The sequence below is a fragment of the Bos mutus genome, chromosome 3 (genome assembly GCF_027580195.1).
Source record: "Bos mutus isolate GX-2022 chromosome 3, NWIPB_WYAK_1.1, whole genome shotgun sequence".
In the NCBI taxonomy this organism is placed as follows: Eukaryota; Metazoa; Chordata; class Mammalia; order Artiodactyla; family Bovidae; genus Bos; species Bos mutus.
In genome coordinates this window covers 57,805,148-57,827,285 of record NC_091619.1, presented here as the reverse complement: position 1 = coordinate 57,827,285, position 22,138 = coordinate 57,805,148, and the positions used below count along the sequence as shown (strand labels likewise).

At 34.0% G+C, this 22,138-nt stretch overlaps 1 protein-coding gene across 2 annotated transcripts in view; it reads left to right on the top strand.

The window, feature by feature from the left end:
• Positions 1-22,138, top strand: part of PRKACB (protein kinase cAMP-activated catalytic subunit beta) — a 144,755-nt gene that overhangs the window by 76,267 nt on the left and 46,350 nt on the right. For both annotated transcript variants that reach the window (XM_070367779.1, XM_005887423.3), the window contains exons 2-3: positions 14,907-14,968; positions 17,345-17,473. In XM_070367779.1, coding sequence (XP_070223880.1) covers positions 14,907-14,968; positions 17,345-17,473 — 191 coding nt within the window. The remainder of the gene's footprint in view (positions 1-14,906; positions 14,969-17,344; positions 17,474-22,138) is intronic.

Genomic DNA, 22,138 nt, shown 5'->3' with positions numbered 1-22,138 from the left:
GATCTCTTGCACTGAACAGTTAAGCTTTGCTTCTAGAGGCTTTTCTTTTTAAAACAAAAGAAAGCTCTTTTCATTTTCTCTGTGCTGCATGCTCTAGTGTATGTGTTTACACCATCGGTTCTTCTACCTCTAGAGATTAGCATAACTCCCTTTGCTGTTGGATTGTTGTTTTGAGCAATATGTTTTGGAAAGGTTGATTTTCATCATGAGTGGTAAGTATGCTCTCTGAGACTCTGTAACTTTGTATTTTTAAAAAATATTTAACTGTAAGAGGGGAAAAAATGTTTTTCAGAGGGGTAATTGTAAAGCCAGAGCTACAATGAGTTACATTTTCTCTTGATGCTTTTTCATTTAGGGCTTACAGTAATTTGCCTTTTAAATCCATTAAGAACTGTGAACAATTAATACCACTATTAATAGTCAATACCAGGAATCAGTTTCTAGTCTATCTTATGGTTTAATTTATTATATTCACTAATATGTTGTTATTAATTGTGTTATAAATTAGTGAGTAAAAGATCCACTATGGTAAAAGGAATTTTTTTTTAGTATCTAATCCTGAAAATAATTAAACTTCCCATTTATTGGCTTTGTCATTCTAATATTAATTTTTATCAATTTCTTTTTGGTTATATAAAAAATACTCAATCTTGAATAAGATGTTGCCAAAATTTTATTGATTTATTGGTTGCTTTTAACTGTAATTCATTGAGAAATAGGGATTTAATGATGAAATAAATATATGCCTTTTGGTTTTGGAGGCTTGGCTAAAATTTTTAGCATAATTTTTAGGGAAATAATTTGTTAGAATAAGTACTTTTGGGATGATTTCCTTTTTGTTTTATAACATGATTTATTTTTTTCTAAACATTTCTAAAAAATGTTTTTTGAGAAAATATACTACAGTATATACTGCAGTTTATCAGAGGGTAAAAGCTGTTCACTTTAAGCCAAACCTGCAGCTAAAAATAGATACCCTGTTGTTAGAGTGAGTAATATTTGCGTAGAGCATAATTCATTAGCATCTTTTTGCTTAGCTAGAAAAAGAGGATGTTTATTAGGTTAACCTTTGAATCAGATGCGTGTTTAGGAAAGGTATTTTATGGTTATTCATAACTGTCTATAATTTATACTTAAAAGATTTGGATTGGAATTCAGAACCTGAGAGAGATGGATTTTTGCTGTATAGCGGTAGAATTCAAAATAAGTGAACCTTTTCTTCCATAATTAGAGACCACCTTATTGTTGCAAATAAACATTTAGCTGTATAATATACACCTCTTCAGTGCTATTAGGTATTTACTTATAAAGTGATATTAGACATTAAAAGAACATTTTTACATGCAGCATATTAAGAATTAATTGTTATTATTATCCTGTTATTTTTCTGTTAGATGTAGATGTTTCTGTTCTAGTGTGTTAAATTTGGGCTAATATTACAAAAGCAACATGTTAACATTTCTTAGGACTTCTTAGATACCAATCAAAACTGAATATACCTGGTTATCATACTTAAAATAATGGATTTCTTTGAATCCAGGCAGTGTGTTTTTCTATTTGACAGTGTTTTAGAAGTTTTACAATTGAATGTGTTGGTTTTAGCTGAAGAAAATTGTTACTGCTTCTCTATTGCTTGACTTTTCTTTCAAGAAAGCTATGGATTTTTCAGATAGTTTGATATACTTGATCATATTGGTCTGCCTTTATAGCCTTTTCTACCTCAGGAATTATAGTAGTGACAGCTAAACATTCTGACTTTTTCAGAATTGTCCAATTTCAATTAATTTTGTACATAAGTGGTTACATGCCTTAGCCATTTCAAAATATGGAAAATTTCAAGTGAAGCGTGGTTTTATTTGTAAAAATAAGCAAGTGCCAGACCCTATTACCTCAGTCTTTAGCAATATATATGTGTGATATTTATGTGTATGTAGTACTTTTCTAGTTAAAAAGCGATTTCTTTTCTCCTTCCTTGCCTATCAAATATCAGCTTTGGGGGGAGGAATAGTTTTCTCTGGGAATCTATCTTTGGCCCTCTTTTAAGGCTGTGTTCCCTCTGAAAGCTCTCATCCATGCCAGCATCTTCAGTAGTTACCTGAATGTTCAGTGCAAAGTGCGTTTTCTCTTTCCATCATTCATTCTGGTTTTTGTTAATGATCCCACTCCCCATGTAGGAACTTAAATAGAAACCTTGTAGTAACTCTGAACATGTTTCTTACTCCCCAGACCTGCACTCAGCCATTAATTTCTATTGGTTCTACATTAGAAATGTCTCAAAAATCACTCAAATTTTTATATTATCACTGACACTAAGAATGCCTTTAGATCAGGAACTCTATATATTTTCAATCTTATTGCAGTAACAACTTCACTGGTCTCAGCTCCAATTTTGTATCTCTTCAGACCATTTTCCATACTGCCATTTTAAAATTGCAGATATGTCCATTTCTTAATCCAACATTTTCAGTTACTCCTTTTTGTCTCTCAGATAAAGGCTAAACTCCTTAGTGGGGCATACAAGATCAGTGACCTGCCTTTCTAACTTTATCTGCATCATTCTCATAAAATTCAGATCTAGTTATATTATGCTATGTATTATTCCTTGCTACCTTTCCATATTTATACCTTTTATCATAAAAATTCTGAAAACCAGCTATGCTTTTCAGTGCTTCCATTATTGATTCTCTAGAGTTAGATGATTCCTCTGTACTCTCAAAGCAAACTTATAAACTATAACAATTACTTGTATTATACTGAATTTATGTACTTGCATATCAATTTCCAATATCTATCCTTTGAACTTCTTAAGTCAGGGTCAGTTCAGTGTTCATCCATGTATTTCCAGCTGTTACCTTGGTACTCCAAACATAGCAATGAATTTTTAAATTCATGTGCAGTAAATGAATGATTAAAACTTATTCATTTTTTACATACTTGAACACTTTTATTACATTATTGGTGAAGAATATCAGTCATGTGTTTTTATTTTTTTGGTTCATGTGCTTATTGGAACATAACTAGCATCATGATACCAAAATCTCAAATAAAAACTGTTTGCCCTGCTGTAGTTGAGGGCAAATCTCTGAAAAAAAAATGTTTTGCTATGCTTTGAATTACAGGAAAGTTACAGATTTGAGCAAAAGCATTTGATTAATTCCCCTTTTTAGATATATACTTTCTAGATTGAAAACTTAAGAACACAGTACTGGGGAAGCAGTATATCAGTGGTGTTAAAGAAGGGTACTTGCCTGGAAATAAACAGTATTAGATTGAAGATCAGACACCAAAGTGTAACAGTTTTATTTTGAGTGGCTTGCCTTCATGGAAAAGAAATAAAAGTAGTTTCACCCTTATTAACTTGGATGGATAAGGCTTTTAAAAAGAAAGACTGTGGGAGAGAAGAGAGAAAGATCCAACACTGCTGATTTCTTTCATTCTAAAACAGTTAATAGTGGGACAACTAGAAATTTGTTAGTCTACTCAAGTTGAGAAAAGTGACTTTTCTTCTTCCAGGTGTAACAGGGCTCTTACCTGATGTAGTGGGCATCACTACCAGTGAAGAACCATATAGTCCTGGCTCCTTTCCCATTTTTGAAAGTTACTGGATTATTTAAATGATAATATAAATATGTATATGTATCAACTAAAAGATCTGAAAAGTTGATTTTAACATACCCAAATAGGAGACGGGAGGATCCAACTTTTTGGGGTGGGAGCATTCATAAAATTATGAAAAGCTTCTCATTGTTCATGAATGAATAAACAAGAAATGCAACAGTGTGTAGCCTATAAAAGAGATAATGCTCAAGGATAAGTTCATAGCCTTCAAGAGGAAGAGAATGACCTTATGTTTAGAAAATGTTTGTGGGGAGGATTTAAAATAAGAACTTGTAATAGCATCTATGTGGAGTTCTTAAAAATTTCAAGTGAACATGGACTCTATAAATAAGATGTGAAAGATAGAAAGATGAAACAAGAGACTAGGATGAGAGGAGAGCTGGGTGAGAGGCAGGAATAGAAAAGGAACAATAATGATATGGTAGGAGAAGATTATAAGAAAATGAACCTGGTATTTGTAGAATATAAAACTGCATTAGAAGCAGTAAAGAGTAAAATAATCACTGCACAAAGGTGAATTAATGATGTAAAGAACTAACTTGATAAAACTTACCAGAATGTAGGGAAAATGGATAGGATAAAAATTTCGAGGTGAAAAGTATGTTAGATAAAGTAGGAAGCTCTACAAATCGGATGGATAGCATTCCCTCAGAACAGATAATGATGAATAGAACAAAAACAATAATAAAAATTAGGATTTAGGAAAACTTAGTTGAAGAAAAACTTAAATGTATAACTTGGAGCTCATTGTTGACAAAGTTTAACAAAAACACCAGCACCTAAATATATCCTGATGGAAGTTTTGAATTACATGGATAAAAATAAGGAATTCCACAAACATCCAGGTCTCTTTGCATCTTACAATGTAACACACAGTTTGTCTTATAAAGAAAAAAATTCATAATTGGAGACTGGATAATTTGAAAATTCTTCTAGACCAAAAATTGACAAAGATACAAGAGCACATAGAAGAAAGTACTAAATAAAATGTAACAAGCATCCCTTTCAATGAATACCTGAACTTACAGGAATATAATAGAAATCCCCAGTGTGCAAAAAGTCAAATGGTGAGTGAAAAATCAGAGCTGTAATGGAGAGCATACTTGAGTATCCTGAGGAAATTTTTATACCTTGGTCACCAAAGGGCTTTTGTTTTAAACAGCCTCACAGAGACAGAAGATGATTTCTTTGATCCATTCAACTTGGGATATCTTAGATTCCTATGTAAAGCCAGGATCCACAAAGGATCATAACCTCAGTGAAAGCATAGACTAAAAAATAAAATGTCTCCTCTGACACAGGGTGAGAATACGGAAGCTTGCATTTCCTGGCTTTGGTTCCTGGGGAACTGGGAGGGCCGTGTGTGCATGTGTATGGGATTCTTCTCCTGAGAGTTTATAATCAACTGCTTCTCCTCCAGTAGATTTCATGTTTTAATCTGTATTAATTGTGTGGTTTAATAATTTTAAGTAAAATACCTTATAGTAACAGTGTCAGGCTGGTAACATCTATCAGATGCCAGGCAGAAGCTAATATGAAGCATATCCTCAAATCAAACCCTGTGATTTTCTCACAGATAAAGGCCAACTAAACTTTGAACTCACAATCCAAAATCAAAATAGATACACAGCACACACACACACACACACACACACACACACACAATCTACAGCAAAAGATAGTCAGCAGGTACTGCAGCATTAGATCCTACCAAGAATGTCAGAGAATAGAATTTTCATATTCAGACTACTGTTCAAAATTAATAATCACGTAAAAAAGAAATATGAGGAAAAAATTATATATGCCTCCCACAGAGCTTCAAAATACATAAAATTGACCCATTTAGAAAGAAAAATTACAACTGTGTAATATTTATAGATATATATAAAGAATTGTTACCCAGTAATTGGAGAGTACACAGAAATATTTAGAACACTTACAAAATTTGACTACATATATTTGAAATACTTTAAAGAATTGAGATATAGGCTTTGGTCTCTGGGCTTCCCTGTTGCTTCAGATGGTAAAGAATATGCCTGCAATGCAGGAGACCTCGGTGCAATCCCTGGGTCAGGAAGATCCCCTGGAGAAGGGAATACCAACCCACTGCAGCCATTTATTATTATTATTATTATTATTATTATTATTATTGCCTGGAGAATTCCATAGGCAGAGGAGCCTGGAGGACTACAGTTCATAGGGTTCTCAGTGGGTTGGACAATCCTAAGTGACTAACACTTTCACTTTTTCTTTCACTGTGGTCTCTGACTGCAAAGCAGTAAAGTTTAATCAATAATAAAAGACTAATTAAGTAAACACAAATATTGTATTTGGGGATTTAAAAAGTTCCAGTAACACACAGGTCAAGAAATAACTAATAAACTTAAAATTCAGTATGTATCAGAACTTGTAGAGTACAGCTAAAGTGGATTTAGAGACAAATTTTTAAATGTGTATATTAGGAAAAGGGAAAGATATTTATGATATAAGTGTGCAAGTAAAGTTAGGGAAAACACAGCATGGTTAATCAAAAGAAGAAAACTAATAGGGACATGAGCAAAAATCAGTGGAATAGAAAATAAAGATTCATCAGAGCCAAAGGTTAGTTCATGGAGACTTTTTAAAAATTTGATTACAAACTATTTAAAATTTAATCATAGTTAAAATAAAAACTTAACAAAATTAGGACTGGACAGTTTTATAGTCAAGTTCACAAAGAACAAAAATTTTGATCTTGTGCAAAACTTCAAAGAATTAAAGAGGATATATTCTTAATTTCTTAAATCTGTGTATTCTAGTATAACTTTACAAGTAAAGTATGGGAAAGAAATCAATTAGAAACATGTTCTCTGAAGTTAGTAACAGGAACAGGATTCTCATTGTCTGTACAGTATTACACTGTGACTCATAACTTGAACAGTAAGACAAGAAAATGTTGGAGGAAACCAAAGTATCATTATTCATAGATATGTGATTATCTACATAGAAAATTCAAGAAACTCTACCAGTGTTATTTTAGAATTGATAAGAGAGTCTGCCATGTAATAAGACCACTATATAAACATCATTTGTGTGTTATACATCAGCAACAAACAAATGGTAATTAAAAAAAAAAAAATCTCCTTTTTACAATAGCCACCAGAGCTCTAAAGACCCTAGGAATAAATCTAATAAAAGAATAATAAGACCTTTAAGAGAAAAATTATAAAATTCTATTGAGATATTTATAATCTTTAACAAGCAGTTAAAATTTCATACCCACTAGATTATCAAAAATTAGAAAAAACAGTAATGCATTTTGTTGAGGTATGGATCATCAAGAATATGGTGGTAATATAAACTGGCACAACCATTTATTGAGCCATTTATTATTATCTAGTTTAGTTGAAAACGTACATACCGTATCAGCTAGGGATCCACTCCTAGCTCTATATTGTCCAGCAACAAGACAAAATATTTGAATTCAGAACCAAATGTAAAATCTTTAGTATATATTGTGGTAGGTATAATATCCTCTGAGAAAAAGCCTCAGTGAACAGTTATGCAAGTATAGTGCATTTCAAAGAGCATTTCAAAAATTTTCTGGGTCATTTGTTTTATGACTGTAAATTTAGTGATATTTATTATTATAAAATCCTATTGGGAACATCTTCAGTCAAACATGGTTTGGATGGTTAGAAAATCCACAGCATTCCTAGATAGAAAGTTGGGAGAGAAGGCATATGTGTGTGATTAGTAGTGAATTAGTACACTGTGTGGATTCCTAGTGTATCCATCTGCCCATGATTGATAAATAGATACTAATCAAGTAAGTTAGTGTGTGTTTCTATAGTTTGATCATTTATATATGTCTCACCAAAAGTTTTAAATTTTTTTAGCCGTGTAGTGAAAGAGTGAGTCAATTATGATGTTCACTTGTAACCAAGACTTGATAAAGAATTAACTAATAAAAATCATAAGGAGAGGACAGAACAGTAAAAATTAGTATTGCAACACAAAGTAGAGCCTTTAATGCCTATTAAGTTTCCAGCCACTCATCCATGTGTGACTTTGTGCAAGACTAATTAATATCTTAGAAAACAAAAGTAGGCATGGTCTCATCCACTGAACTGCACAAATACAGTTGTAGTAGTTAGAGTTGTTTTTTATATACATGCTCATTTTAAGGTTACAGTGAATTTGCTTTGAATAAACATGTTTGAATATGTTGAAGCAACATGTCTCTTCAACAAAGTGAACACAGTTGCTTTTCAGATTAAAAAGATAGAAATATGGTGTTTCATTAATATATTTGCAGAGTAGAGTTTTAACTGGTTTTAAAAAATATGTATCCAAAGAATTAATTGTAATCATGGTATAAAACATTTTTGAATATGTGGTTTTCATTCTGTTCCTATTTGTGAATATCTAATGAACATACATGGATTGATAACTTCTTGTGTATATGTTATTTTATGTTATTTAATCTGTTCAATTTATTCTTTTTGATCAAGCACGCAAATCATCAGAAGCATCTGGTAGGAATCCAATTTTTACAGAATAATTCTGTTGGTTTATTGCTCTAAGTTAGATTTTTATGAGGTATTTTGTGACTAGAATATTTTATGTATTAGCTTACTGAAATTTTTTGTACAGCATGTATGTGTGTGGGGGGTATACTTAAAAATAACAGATACAGAGCTCTAAAGAGGTGGGTGTTTGAAGTAGTGATGGTAAAAGACAAACTATTACAGTTTACTTGATTTATACTTCCTTGAGGTTTTGAAAGGGATTGTACTGTTATTTGTTGATAGAACTTGGTATTTTCATAGGTAATTTACCTTCATTCCCATCCTATTTTGTGCTTTCTGACATACACTGAATAACTCAAATAGAATATGCTTTTATTTAGGTAAAGAATGAAAATGAAAATAATTTAATTACAAAGAGATTAGGGAGGGAGGTCCATGAATTATAATTTGCTCAGTAAAAAATTTTTTAACTTATTATAAGAAAAGATACTAGTAAAAAACAATTGCTTATAGTACCAAATACTTAGTCTTTCCCTAATAGAAAATTTTAGAGGGACAGCTCCTCCTTCTGTTCCCTAAATGTATGCCATCAAGATTTAAAATATTCAGACCTGCAATCTCCAGTGGTATTCCTGCTTACTCTATCTGGTTCCCCTCATTCTTTAGCAAGTTATCTTGCCTCCTGTTTCCCAGGAGTAGAGTATAGCAATTGGGAATAACAGTTTATTCCTGTTCCTTCCCACACATTGTAAAGAGTGGCTGTGGTAAACAGCTACCTGCCTGATTGGGCACTTTCTTGCTACGCATTCACTTGCCACTGCTGCTGTACACCTTTACCCTGTCTGCAAGTCTGTTGCCATTTCCTGAATAAACCATGCTCTTTCCTCCATGCCTTTTATTCAAGATCATCCCAGCCTGTCCTTCTCCTCAACTTTATCTGCCAGAGGAACTGTTTATCCTTCAGGATTCAGCACAAATGCCACATCATCTTTTATGACTTAACTTACTACCCAAGAATTTCCTCTTTTGCACTAGACTAGCACCTATAGATTTCTTAGTTGTAATCCTTGTCACATTCCATTACAGTGGTTCATCTATCTCCCCTTTAGCTTCTCATCTGCTTAATAGTAGCGATATGTTTATGCTTTATTGTGTTCCCCAATTGTGACTCAGTTTCTGGTACCATTGAACAATGCTCTACAAATGTTAAGAAGATGGTTAAAACAGCACCAATGAAGACACTGTTTGTCTGTAAGACATTATTTGTCTCTCAGAAGGGACTTAACGAAGTATTACAGTTCAGTGTCTTTGCCTACAGTGAAGTTTTGAATAAAGAACAAAAGTCCAGAGATAGCACTGCAGTGGTTATAGGATGTATATTTAAATTTAGTATTATTAGTGCAATTGCTATGAGAAGTTAAACTTTTAGTTGTGATCTTAAGGAAAATTAGAAAATTAGTATTGATGTTGGCACTAAACACTTATTATTGATTTTGTTTCCTTACCATTTAATCCTAAAATATTCTATTTGAATATATTCAGTCAAATAATTGTTTCTACATTAATACTTTATTCTGTACAAAATATTCTGTGAAAATGTGTATAGGTGATTTCATGCTAATATGCTGTCCTGTGTCATTTAATCATTGTTTATTTTTCGGATACAAGCTTGCTCGTCTTCAGAAGTATCTGGTAGGCAACTACTTTTAATAAAACAAATGTTACCTTTCAAGACTTTTTATTTGGTTGTTTGCAAGTTGTTATGCTATTAGTATAGTTATATTTTTATAAAATATTCTGAGTTAATAAAATATTTTAGTTGAAAGAAATGGCTTATTTAGTTTTGTGTTGAGTTTTATCTACAGAAATGATTTATATTATAGTTTCTTATATTTTAGAAACAACATATAGTACTGTGAAATAGTGTACATGGTACACTTTATATAGAGGGTAGCACAAAACTGATAAGCACACACCACTTAAATAACCCAGGTTAATGAAAGGTTTTTGGAAGATAATTATGCTGTTGTAAATTTTGAAAAAAAAAAAAAACAGCTAATATTTTAATTGGGTATTTACCCTAGGAAGTTTATATTCTATTTTGTCCTATTTTCTGTTTCTCTTCTATTTTCTGACACCCATTAAAAGAAGTTAAATAAAATTGTCTTTTTACTGCAAAAGAGGGAGGTGACATTTATCTCATTACAAAGAAAACTGAAGAATTCACTGTCTGGAGTAGTTGTAATTTGTACCATAAAAGATTTCTAAACATTTCTTATAAAACGTGAATGATAACCTCCTTTAAATGTTGCATAACAGCATACTGTAACTAACAACATGCTCTTTTTATAATAGGTAGCAATCTCGAATCTAGCAGCAACACAGAACCAAAAACTGCCTAATAAATAAATATACTACCTATAATTAGTGAAACATTGCAGAATTATCTGAATAACATAAAATATTTCATACTTGATTTTCATAACATGGAATATTCCATACTTAAATTTTTAATAAATTTTCCTAATGTTTAAAATGAACTCAAATTTTTAACAATAGCCTATGTGTAAATATATTCAAAAATACTTTGAGGGTGGTAAGAATTAAGTTTTTTTTAATGTACTTGTGGATGTTCATAAAAAGTATCACTTCCTTCATCTCATGAATAGGGGTAAATATTTCTACAAATCAACCCTAGGTGAACATATATATTCATTTGGTATGCTCACTTCTTAAACTGAGAAGAGAAAAGAGAAAAAGAGAAAACTTTATTTGGAAAATAAATATAATTGAAATATATACTTCTGGGAAGAAATTGAGTTAATTTTTGGTGTCTTCATTTTTTTAGCACCTAGCTTGCTCCATTATTGACCATTCCCAGGTAGGTCAGGTGGTAAAAAAATCCACCTGCAATGCAGGAGGCCCCAGTTCGATTCCTGGGTCAGGAAGTTCCCCTGGAGAAGGGATAGGCTACCTACTCCAATATTCTTGGGCTTCTCTGGTGGCTCAGACCATAAAGGATCCGCCTGCAATTCGAGAGGATTGGATTCAATCTCTCCATTGGGAAGATCCCCTGGAGGAGGGCCTGGCAACCCACTCCAGTATTCTTGCCTAGAGAATCCCCATGGACAGAGGAGCCTTGCTGGCTACTGTCCATGGGGTTGCAAAGAGTTGGACACGACTAAGCACAGCACACAGAACAAAATATATTTGCAGAAAAATCCTTTGTTGAGATGATTTTTCCTAAGGAGAGTTAGGAATCACTGTGTTTTTAAATAGGTATTTATGATTACTAAGAAGTATTAGAACCAATTTTACAGCATATATGTATGTCGTGTTAAGTCACTTCAGTTGTGTCTGACTCTTTGTGACCCTATGGACCTTAGCCCTCCAGGCTTCTCTGTCCATGGCGTTCTCCAGGAAAGAATACTGGAGTGGAGTGCCATGCCCACCTCCAAGGGATCTTTCCAACCCAGGGATTGAACCCATGTCTCTTGTGTCTCCTGTATTGGCAGGCAGATTCTTCACTACTGCACCACCTGGGAAGCCCATAAGCCATATCTACATTTAAACTTAATTAAATCATTGTGATATCCTGCTACAGCCACAGGCTTTGGAGCTCAACACATGTGAGAGCTTCCTGGGTGGAGCTAATGGTAAAGAATCCGCCTACCAACACCAGGAGACACAAGAAATGTAGATTTGATCCTAGGGGTTGAGAAAATCTCTTGGGGTAGGAAATGGCAACCCACGCCAGTATCCCCTGGAGAAGGGATACACTACCCACTCCAGTATTCTTGGTCTTCCCTCATGGCTCAGCTGGTGAAGAATCTGCCTGCAATGCAGGAGTCCAGGGTTCAATCCCTAGGTTGGGAAGATCCCCTGGAGAAGGGAAAAGCTACCCACTCCAATATTCTGGCCTAGAGAATTCCATGGACTGTATAGTCCATGGGGTAGCAAAGAGTTGGACACAACTGAGTGACTTTCACTTTCTGTTATTCTTGCCTGTTAAGTCTCATGGACAGAGGAACCTGGCAGGCTGCAGTCCATAGGGTTGCAAACACTCCGAATGACTGAAGTGACTTAGCACACACACACCATCAGTGGTTATAAGCTTTAAAAATAACTGAAGATAAACATTTAGAAAGTTAAGTTTACCACTGTTTAATAAAATGCAAAGCAAATATATGTGTCTCTAGATTACCTATTGTTTTAGAATTATTCCTAATCTAGCATGTTGTGAAATATTTTTTGTTTATATTTATAAAATATATATTTTGGTTAACTAATACTTTTACAAAGAGTTAACTATGTCATCTTTGTATCTAAATAGTCCACATATAAACTAGAGATTTGTGTATGTGTATATATATACTTATGTGACAAAAAGTGTTTCAGGAGCAAGATTGTCTTTGTGGAACTATCTAATGACATTATAATTAAGGCTTATCCTTACTCTAAAAGGGAATCTCTTTATATGTTGAAATAATTTGTAAAATTCAACATCTTTAATTCACATAGTTTCTGATAATTTTTATATAAGGCCTTTATGAGAATTGTTATTTACTTTCTACAGTATTACTTGACAGTAAACTCAGAACACTGATGTATTTCAAAGATTTTCCTGAATATCCTATTAGTGCATGAAATTAAGCAGTACTTAAAATTTTTCCTTTAGTTTATTCATCAAGCAGGAAAAAGGAAATTTTCCTTCAACTTACCATCTTTGGCAAATACTGCCAGTCCTTCCTTTGACCAGTTACTTTTTTTAACTCAAGATCCAATTAGCAAAAAGTGACAGGAGAAGCTGAAACAGGATGTTAGGGATTCTTTTTTCTTTTCCTGATTTTCTTCCATGTCTCCAAATTATCTATACTCATGTAGGCATCTGGAGAGTTTATACTGCAATTTGATATGCAAAAAGTTCTATAGATAGAAGATAACTAAAAATATTTTTCAAAAGAAATCAGGGGTATATTTTGGGAATCACAAGTTGTTTCTTAAAAGCCACAGTTGCATTTAGCAATAAATTATGTTTTTAACTTACTTTGTAGCTGTCATTTCCAAGTCAATGCCATGTGCAGATATATCTGTTTTATGCAAAAAAGAAAAGAAAAATTTTTCAAAACCACTCTTCTTCCATTGTAACTAGTACATTAAGTTTCAGAAGTAGGATGACTTGAACCTTCCTAAAGTCAAAGAAAATGTAATAATTTTCCACGCCCCAAATCCACCCTTGGGAGAAATTAGATCATATGTGCATAATTAGGTGCAATTATTTGATTCATTGTTTTGGTGAATGAGATTTTTATACAATGGGAAGATTCTAATTTTAAAAATTATTTTTCTCATTTCCTAAAATAGGCATTTTGAGAGTATTTTCCAGCAAAATACAAGTGACAGTTTATATAAAGTAGTAAAATACTATCTTCAGACATGCACACTAGTGAGTGTTACATAAAACTAATGTCTGCTTTTGGTGCCTCTTAACACCATTTTGAAATCTCAAAGCAAATGTCAACAGGCCTCTTGATTAACAGTGTTTTGCCAAAGGTACTTCATCAGGGGAATGTATATCTTAAATATCTTACTTAAATAGTAGTTTAATAATACAGTATCAGTAGATGATCTTATTAAATTATTTGTGAACCCCTCACTTGAACTTTTAATTTTGTCTTTTTATCATCCCTTTCATCATTCTTATAACTTCTGAAATAAATGCCGATGTGCCACTTTTTTGCCCTTTACTGTTTAAACACTATTTAAATACTATTTTCTTGTTTCTTTATAGATTCAGATATCAGAGGAATATTGGAAACTCTCCCTTCCCCAAAAAAGAAAGACTAAAAGATTTACTTCTTTTATAGTTACGTTTTTATCTCAAACTTAACTATGGGAACAATGATAAATTTTGTTAATGCCATTTTATATCTCTGGAATTTTTTTCCTATTCGTTTCTAAAACCCTGAAGTTCTTTTGTAAACAGAAGTCACTGTTAATAGCTTTGTGGGAAGACTATGAAAAAGAATTCTTTTAAGTGTTTCATCATTTAGCAAATCTAAAACTTCAAACCACAGCTCAATAAAATAATGTGACTATTATTGATCACTATATAACCATCTGATTTTGAATTACTTTACTTTAGTTTACATTATGAATTAAGCATTCAGGCATTTAGTTTTGCTCTCAATTTAGAATGAGATTTTTAAGCTGTTTGGGTTTTTGGTTGTTTTATTTTTAAGTCTTTGTGGCTATTCTTGTGTTAGTCTGTGATTTTCCCTCTTTCTCTCTACCTTTAGTAGAGAGGATACAAATCTAATAATGTAAATCCTTATGCCTGAAAACAGCCCTTTATCAAAGTCACTTATTTTTGAAATTCCATAAATGAATAAATTCACATTCTATAGATGTTTTCACTTCTTATGTTTAAAGGCTCTGTTAATGTCTGGTGGCTTTTTTTTTTACAATAAGTATTTTTCCCTGTATTCATTTCTAACATTTTTCATTATTTTCAGGAACCATATTTTTATTATTAGATTATTATCAAGGTGACCTTCATATAGAACAGAATTAAATATTCTTAGAAACTTGAGAAAATGTTTGCTTCTTCTTTAAAGAAACTAAATAGCTCTCTAGTATACCATGGTTGTGAATATATGTTTCGTGACAACTATAGTTAACCTAAGTCTATGTTTTTTAAGCAAGTATACTTATGTGTATGTATATATATGTAGTATGGATATTCTTACAAGTCAATTTTTTTTAATATATTTTCAGTGAAAGAGTTTCTAGCCAAAGCCAAAGAAGACTTTTTAAAAAAATGGGAAAATCCTGCTCCGGTAAGGAACATTTAAAATTTTCTGTGATTTAAAATCTCGCTTTAAGTAAAATCATGATACTTGCCTAAATAACTTACTATTTTGGAAAACTTAATTTCCAAGTAGCATCAATAAATATAAGCTGAATGTAAGAATTTTGTTATAACATTAGGTTTTGATTCATTACTAATTTTATGTATACCTAAATTGGAAAAGGAACTAATTTCCAATATAATACCCAATGGTACATTTTGATACTAGTTCCAAGTTCCTACAAACTGTTTATAGTTTCTGATAGTAATTTTGATTTATGTCTTTGATAGAATATTTATTATTTTTATGAATTATGACAGTAGGGATCATATTGTATAGTTTCAAATTCTTAATCACAAATACTTGGCTATTGACAACATACCAAGTACACAAAGATTCATAAATGTTTTGATGGGTTAAGTTCAATATAATTTAAGTACTTTAGATCTTAAGATCTAAAAACTGTGTATAAGAAGAACCATCTATACTTGACAAAAACTTTTTTGAATCTATTTTTATAAATAATTAATGACTTTTAGTAGTTTAAATTTTAAAAACTTTTTTCCTAGCATAAAAATCCTTTTCAAATATTTTTTTACTAAAAAATATTTAATTCTAGGTAAAATGCTTTGTTTTAAGAAGATGCTATCATTACCAAGATGTAGAGCATGAGCCATAAAACACAGTCACTCTGATGATTAAAAGAAGTTAGACATTGTCTAATTTGAAACATTAAGGGAGGTGAGGCTGCTGCTGCTGCTAAGTCGCTTCAGTCGTGTCCGACTCTGTGCGACCCCATAGACGGCAGCCCACCAGGCTCCCCCATCCCTGGGATTCTCCAGGCAAGAACACTGGAGTGGGCTTCCATTTCCTCCTCCAATGCATGAAAGTGAAAAGTCAAAGTGAAGTCGCTCAGTCGTGTCCGACTCCTAGCGACCCCATGGACTGCAGCCTACCAGGCTCCTCCATCCATGGGATTTTTCAGGCAAGAGTACTGGAGTGGGGTGCCATTGCCTTCTCCAGGGAGGTGAGGAAGATGTCATATTTGTATGAAAAGCAATGACTGGCAGAAAGAGATATTCTGTTGTCTATTAATAATGTTTATTTTCATTATTAATTTGGGAATTTTATTAAACATTTCAATCCATTGTTGATAAAACCAAAAATTAAATATTAATCCATAAAATTAATTAATTCAAACAGAATTATAAGGACTTTTTCTTTCTGTATTGATACAGAATCTCATAGCAATTTAAAATTGAGAAATAGGAATGAATACAAGTTTTATAAATAAAAACTTAGAGTCACTTGCTTTCTCCTTAATGATTTACTAAGAAGCTCTGAGCAAAGGCAAGGTTTGATTTGCAAAAGATTAAGTTCAACTACAGTGAATTCCAGTAGCAATTCAAATTCCTTACTTATAAAAGAACCATATTGCATCATATATTTCTTAAGCTTAATGCTATACAGACTGGTCCTTGGAATTATTTTTTCCAAGATTTTCATGAAGACATTTATAATGAAAACCTATTAAACAAATGGGTCAGCAATTACTGTTTGATGCTATTAAGCGCATAATTTGTTCCCTGTAATCTTCATTCTGTTGTGGCAGCAACAAATTCAGTAGATTGATGCCTCCAATTTTTTGCTTCTATGCTATAGTTAAAGCCAAACAAAGACATTTTGCTTGTAACAAAGCATCTATTCAAGGAGAAAAAGAGACTGATTATTGTTCTGGGATTCCAACTTTTGGTTATCTTTGTGGGAGTGAGGAATTCTTTTTACCTTATTGTTACTTTTTAAGGTAATACAGGGTTATTATCACATAAGAGAGAGAAAATTATTTGGATCTCTCATGCTGTTATTATCTAGTTTATATAAGGATAGAAAGACATAGAAAGGATAGTAAGACACTGCTTTCTTCAGAGATAACTGGTGAAATGACTGATGCTCAGCTTATCTATTCATTACAATTTTTTTGCAAATGCACTGTGTGGCTTCCATGATTACATACTTCTGGTCACTTTTTAATTACCAAAATATGTATCTAATTTATTATAAATCCAGTACTATGAATTCATATTGGAATGTGACCTTTTATATTTCAACTGAGGATCTTATTTCCTCACATTACTATTACTCTTTGTTTATGATATAAGTCTCTCCTCAAATGTAAGATCCTTTCTTATTCAAAGGGAAAAACAGAATCAATAAACTGGAATTTCTGTAGTCTTTTTATATTGTTTTTAAATGGATAGTTATAAACTGTCTATTCTGATAATATATTATTAAGTCTATTATAGTTATCATATTCTTCTTATCAATACTTCTAATTATAAAATATATTTTTTCCTGTATATTTAGAATAATGCTGGGCTGGAGGATTTTGAAAGGAAAAAAACCCTTGGAACAGGTTCATTTGGAAGAGTCATGTTGGTGAAACACAAAGCCACTGAACAGTATTATGCCATGAAGATCTTAGATAAGCAGAAGGTTAGTGTATTTATTTGTCTGGTTTTCTTTTGGAATTTTTTAAAACTTTTTTAAATTTTAAATTGAAATACAATGCTGTTACAATTTTGTGTTAACTTCAGGTATACAGCATAGTGATTCAGTTTTATATGTTGTATATATATTTTTTTCTTTTTTAGATTCTTTCCCATTACAGGTTATTACAAGATATTGAGTATAGTTCTTGTACTATACAGGTTCTTGTTGGTAATATATTTTATATTTATTAGTGTGTATTTTTTAATCCCAAACTCTCAGTTTATCCCCCAGCTTTCCCTGTTGGTAACCATAAGTTTGTTTTCTATTTGCTCTCTATGTCTGTGAGCCTATTTCTGTGTTGTAAATAAATTCATTTGTATTATGTTTTTAGATTTCACAAGTAAGTAATATAATGTGATACTTGTCTTTATCTACCTTGCCTACTTCACTTAGTGTGATAACCTCTAGGCAGAACATAGGCAGAACGCTCTTTAACATAAATTACATTAATATTTTTTGGCTCCATCTCTTAGAGTATTGGAAATAAAGACAAAAATAAACAAATGGGACTTATTTAAAGCTTTTGTACAGCAAAGGAAACCATAAAATAAAAAGACAACCTACAGAGTGGTAGAAAATATTTGCAAATGATGTTTGACTGCCAAAAATTAATTTCCATAATATATAAATAGCTTATACAGCTCAATATATATGTATATAAAATCCGATCAAAAATAGGTGGAAATGTAAATAGATATTTCTGAAAAGAAGACATACAGATGGCCAATAGGCATGTGAAAGGATACTCAGTATTTCTAATTACATATTCAGATCAGATCAGATCAGTCGCTCAGTCGTGTCCGACTCTTTGCGACCCCATGAATCGCAGCATGCCAGGCCTCCATGTCGATCACCAACTCCCGGAGTTCACTCAGACTCATGTCCATCGAGTCAGCGATGCCATCCAGCCATCTCATCCTCTGTCATCCCCTTCTCCTCTTGCCCCCAATCCCTCCCAGCATCAGAGTCTTTTCCAATGAGTCAACTCTTTGCATGAGGTGGCCAAAGTACTGGAGTTTCAGCTTTAGCATCATTCCTTCCAAAGAAATCCCAGGGCTGATCTCCTTCAGAATGGACTGGTTGGATCTCCTTGCAGTCCAAGGGACTCTCAAGAGTCTTCTCCAACACCACAGTTCAAAAGCATCAATTCTTCGGCTCTCAGCCTTCTTCACAATCCAACTCTCACATCCATATATGACCACAGGAAAAACCATAGCCTTGACTAGACAGACCATTGTTGGCAAAGTAATATCTCTGCTTTTGAAAATGCTGTCTAGGTTGGTCATAACTTTCCTTCCAAGGAGTAAGCGTCTTTTAATTTCATGGCTGCAGTCACCATCTGCAGTGATTTTGGAACCCAGAAAAATAAAGTCTGACACTGTTTCCACTGTTTCCCCATCTATTTCCCATGAAGTGATGGGACCGGATGCCATATTAGAGAAATGAAAATATAAAATGCAATGAGGTATCACCTCACACTGGTCAGAATGGCCATAATCAAAAGTCTACAAATAATAAATGCTAGAGAAGATATGGAGAAAAAGAATCTAAAGAAATCCCAGGATTTCCAAAGAAATCCCAGGGCTGATCTCCTTCAGAATGGACTGGTTGGATCTCCTTGCAGTCCAAGGGACTCTCAAGAGTCTTCTCCAACACCACAGTTCAAAAGCATCAATTCTTCGGCTCTCAGCCTTCTTCACAATCCAACTCTCACATCCATATATGACCACAGGAAAAACCATAGCCTTGACTAGACAGACCATTGTTGGCAAAGTAATATGCCAACATATTGAGAAAAATATGTAATATGCCAACATAGAGAAAAAGAATCTAAAGCAATGATATTAGTATATTCATTGTTATTTACCTAAAGAGTAAATTTCCGTTTTATCAGCTGAATTATTAAACACATGCACTAGAATGACTTACATTGACACCAGGCTTCAACAGTATTTGAACCCGCTACATTGTTGATGCAGCCATTATGTGTAGAACAGTATTCAGTTCAGTTCAGTTGCTCAGTCGTGTCCGACTCTTTGCGACCCCATGAATCGCAGCACGCCAGGCCTCCCTGTCCATCACCAACTCCCGGAGTTCACTCAGACTCACGTCCATCAAGTCAGTGATGCCATCCAGCCATCTCATCCTCTGTCGTCCCCTTCTCCTCCTGCCCCCAATCCCTCCCAGCATCAGAGTCAGAACAGTATTAAGGTTCCTTAAAAAACTAAAAATGGAGATTCCATATGATCCTGCAATCCTACTTCTGGGTATATATCCAGAGGAAACCATAATTTGAAAAGGCAGATGCACCCCAATGTTCTTTGCAGCACTATTTATAGTAGCCAAGAAATGGAAGCAACATAAATGTCCATCAGCAGATGAATAAAGATGTGGTATATATGTACATGATGGGGTATTTACTCAGCCATAAAAGTAATGAAATAATGCCATTTGCAGTATCTAAGTCTAGGATGGACCTAGAGATTATCATACTAGTGAAATAAGTCAAACAGAGAAAGAAATATTACGTGATATTGTTTATATATGGAATCTAAAGCAATGATATTAGTATATTCATTGTTATTTACCTAAAGAGTAAATTTCCGTTTTATCAGCTGAATTATTAAACACATGCACTAGAATGACTTACATTGACACCAGGCTTCAACAGTATGTGAACCGTGAACTTCCAGATATTCAAACTGGATTTAGAAAAGGCAGAGGAACCAGAGATCAAATTGCCAACATCCGTTGGATCATCAAAAAAGCAAGAGAGTTCCAGAAAAATATCTACTTCTGCTTTAGTGACTAAAGCTAAAGCCTTTGACTGTGTGGATCACAACAAACTGTGGAAAATTATTAAAGAGTTGGAAATGCCAGACCACCTTACATGCCTCCTGAAAAACCTGTATGCAGGTCAAGAAGCAAGAGTTAGAACTGGACATGGAACAACAGGCTGTTTGCAAATCGGGAATGGAGTATGTCAAAGCTGTATATTGTCACCCTGCTTATTTAACTTATATGCAGAGTACATCATGAGAAATGCTGGACTGGATAAAGCACAAGTTGGAATCATGATTGCAGGGAGAAATATCAATAACCTCAGATATACAGATGACACCACCCTTATGGCAGAAAGTGAAGAACTAAAGAGCCTCTTGATGAAAGAGGAGAGTGAAAAAGTTGGCTTAAAACTCAACATCCAGAAAACTAAGATCATGGCATCTGGTCCCTTCACTTCATGACAAATAGATGGGGAAACAGTAGAAACAGTGATAGGCTTTATTTTGGGGGGCTCCAAAATCACTGCAGATGGTGACTGCGGCCATGAAATTAAGAGACACTTGCTCCTTCGAAGAAAAGTTATGACCAACCTAGACAGCATATTCAAAAGCAGAGACATTACTTTGCCAACAAAGGTCCATCTAGTCAAAGCTATGGCTTTTCCAGTAGTCGTGTATAGATGTGAGAGTTGAACTATAAAGAAAGCTGAGCACCGAAGAACTGTTGCTTTTGAACTGTGGTGTTGGAGAAGCCTCTTGAGAGTCCCTTGGACAGCAAGGAGATCCAACCAGTCGATCCTAAAGGAAATCAGTCCTGAATATTCATTGGAAGGATAGATGCTGAAGCTGAAACTCTGATACTCTGGCCACCTGATGCAAAGAACTGACTCATTTGAAAGGACCCTGATGCTGGGAAAGATGCTGGGAAGACAGGAGGAGAAGGGGTCGACAGAGGATGAGATGCTTGGATGGCATCACCGACTCAGTGAACATGAGTTTGAGTAAGCTGTGGGAGTTGGTGATGGACAGGGAGGCCTGGCGTGCTGCAGTCCTTGGGGTCACAAAGAGTTGGACACAACTGAGCAACTGATCTGAACTGACACCTCCAGATGATTTTATTGTCACATTTAACTTGCATTCCTATTTATTGTGACTATATGGCACACAAAGGTAATAGTTTGAGTGTATGCGGATTGTATCGCTGATCCTGTTCACACTGTTCACTGAACTCAGGGTAGGCAAGGCTTTAGCTAAGAGGCTGGAAGAAGACACGAGCAGCTGTAAGAATTGCAGACACATTTATTCTCTCCTGGCTCACACAGCGGCCATAGCATAGCCTCTCCTCTGGCTGACGCAGCAGTCATAGCACCAGCTACAATATAACCATAATGTAGCCATAATGTAGCCAGAACATAATCTCACATAAAATAATCATGATGCTGCCCTAGAGTAGCCCCAAAGCAGCAGCAGCCAGTGCTTTCATGTGAAGCTCATACAGGCATACCACACAAAATTGCCAGTGACCAAGCAAGTATCTTATAACACGCATGAGTAGTGCTATAAGTTATCTCAGCTGTCATTAATGCAGCAAAGTCATTGTTGACAGATCATAGGGCGAGAGGGCTAGAGAGCATGGGGTGAGAGAGCCTGACTGGTGCCATCTTGTTAATTTCCCCACGGGGATATATTATTATTTCAATAATAATTTATACATAATCAGATCAGATCAGTCGCTCAGTCGTGTCTGACTCTTTGCGACCCCATGAATCGCAGCACGCCAGGCCTCCCTGTCCATCACCAACTCCCGGAGTTCATTCAGACTCAC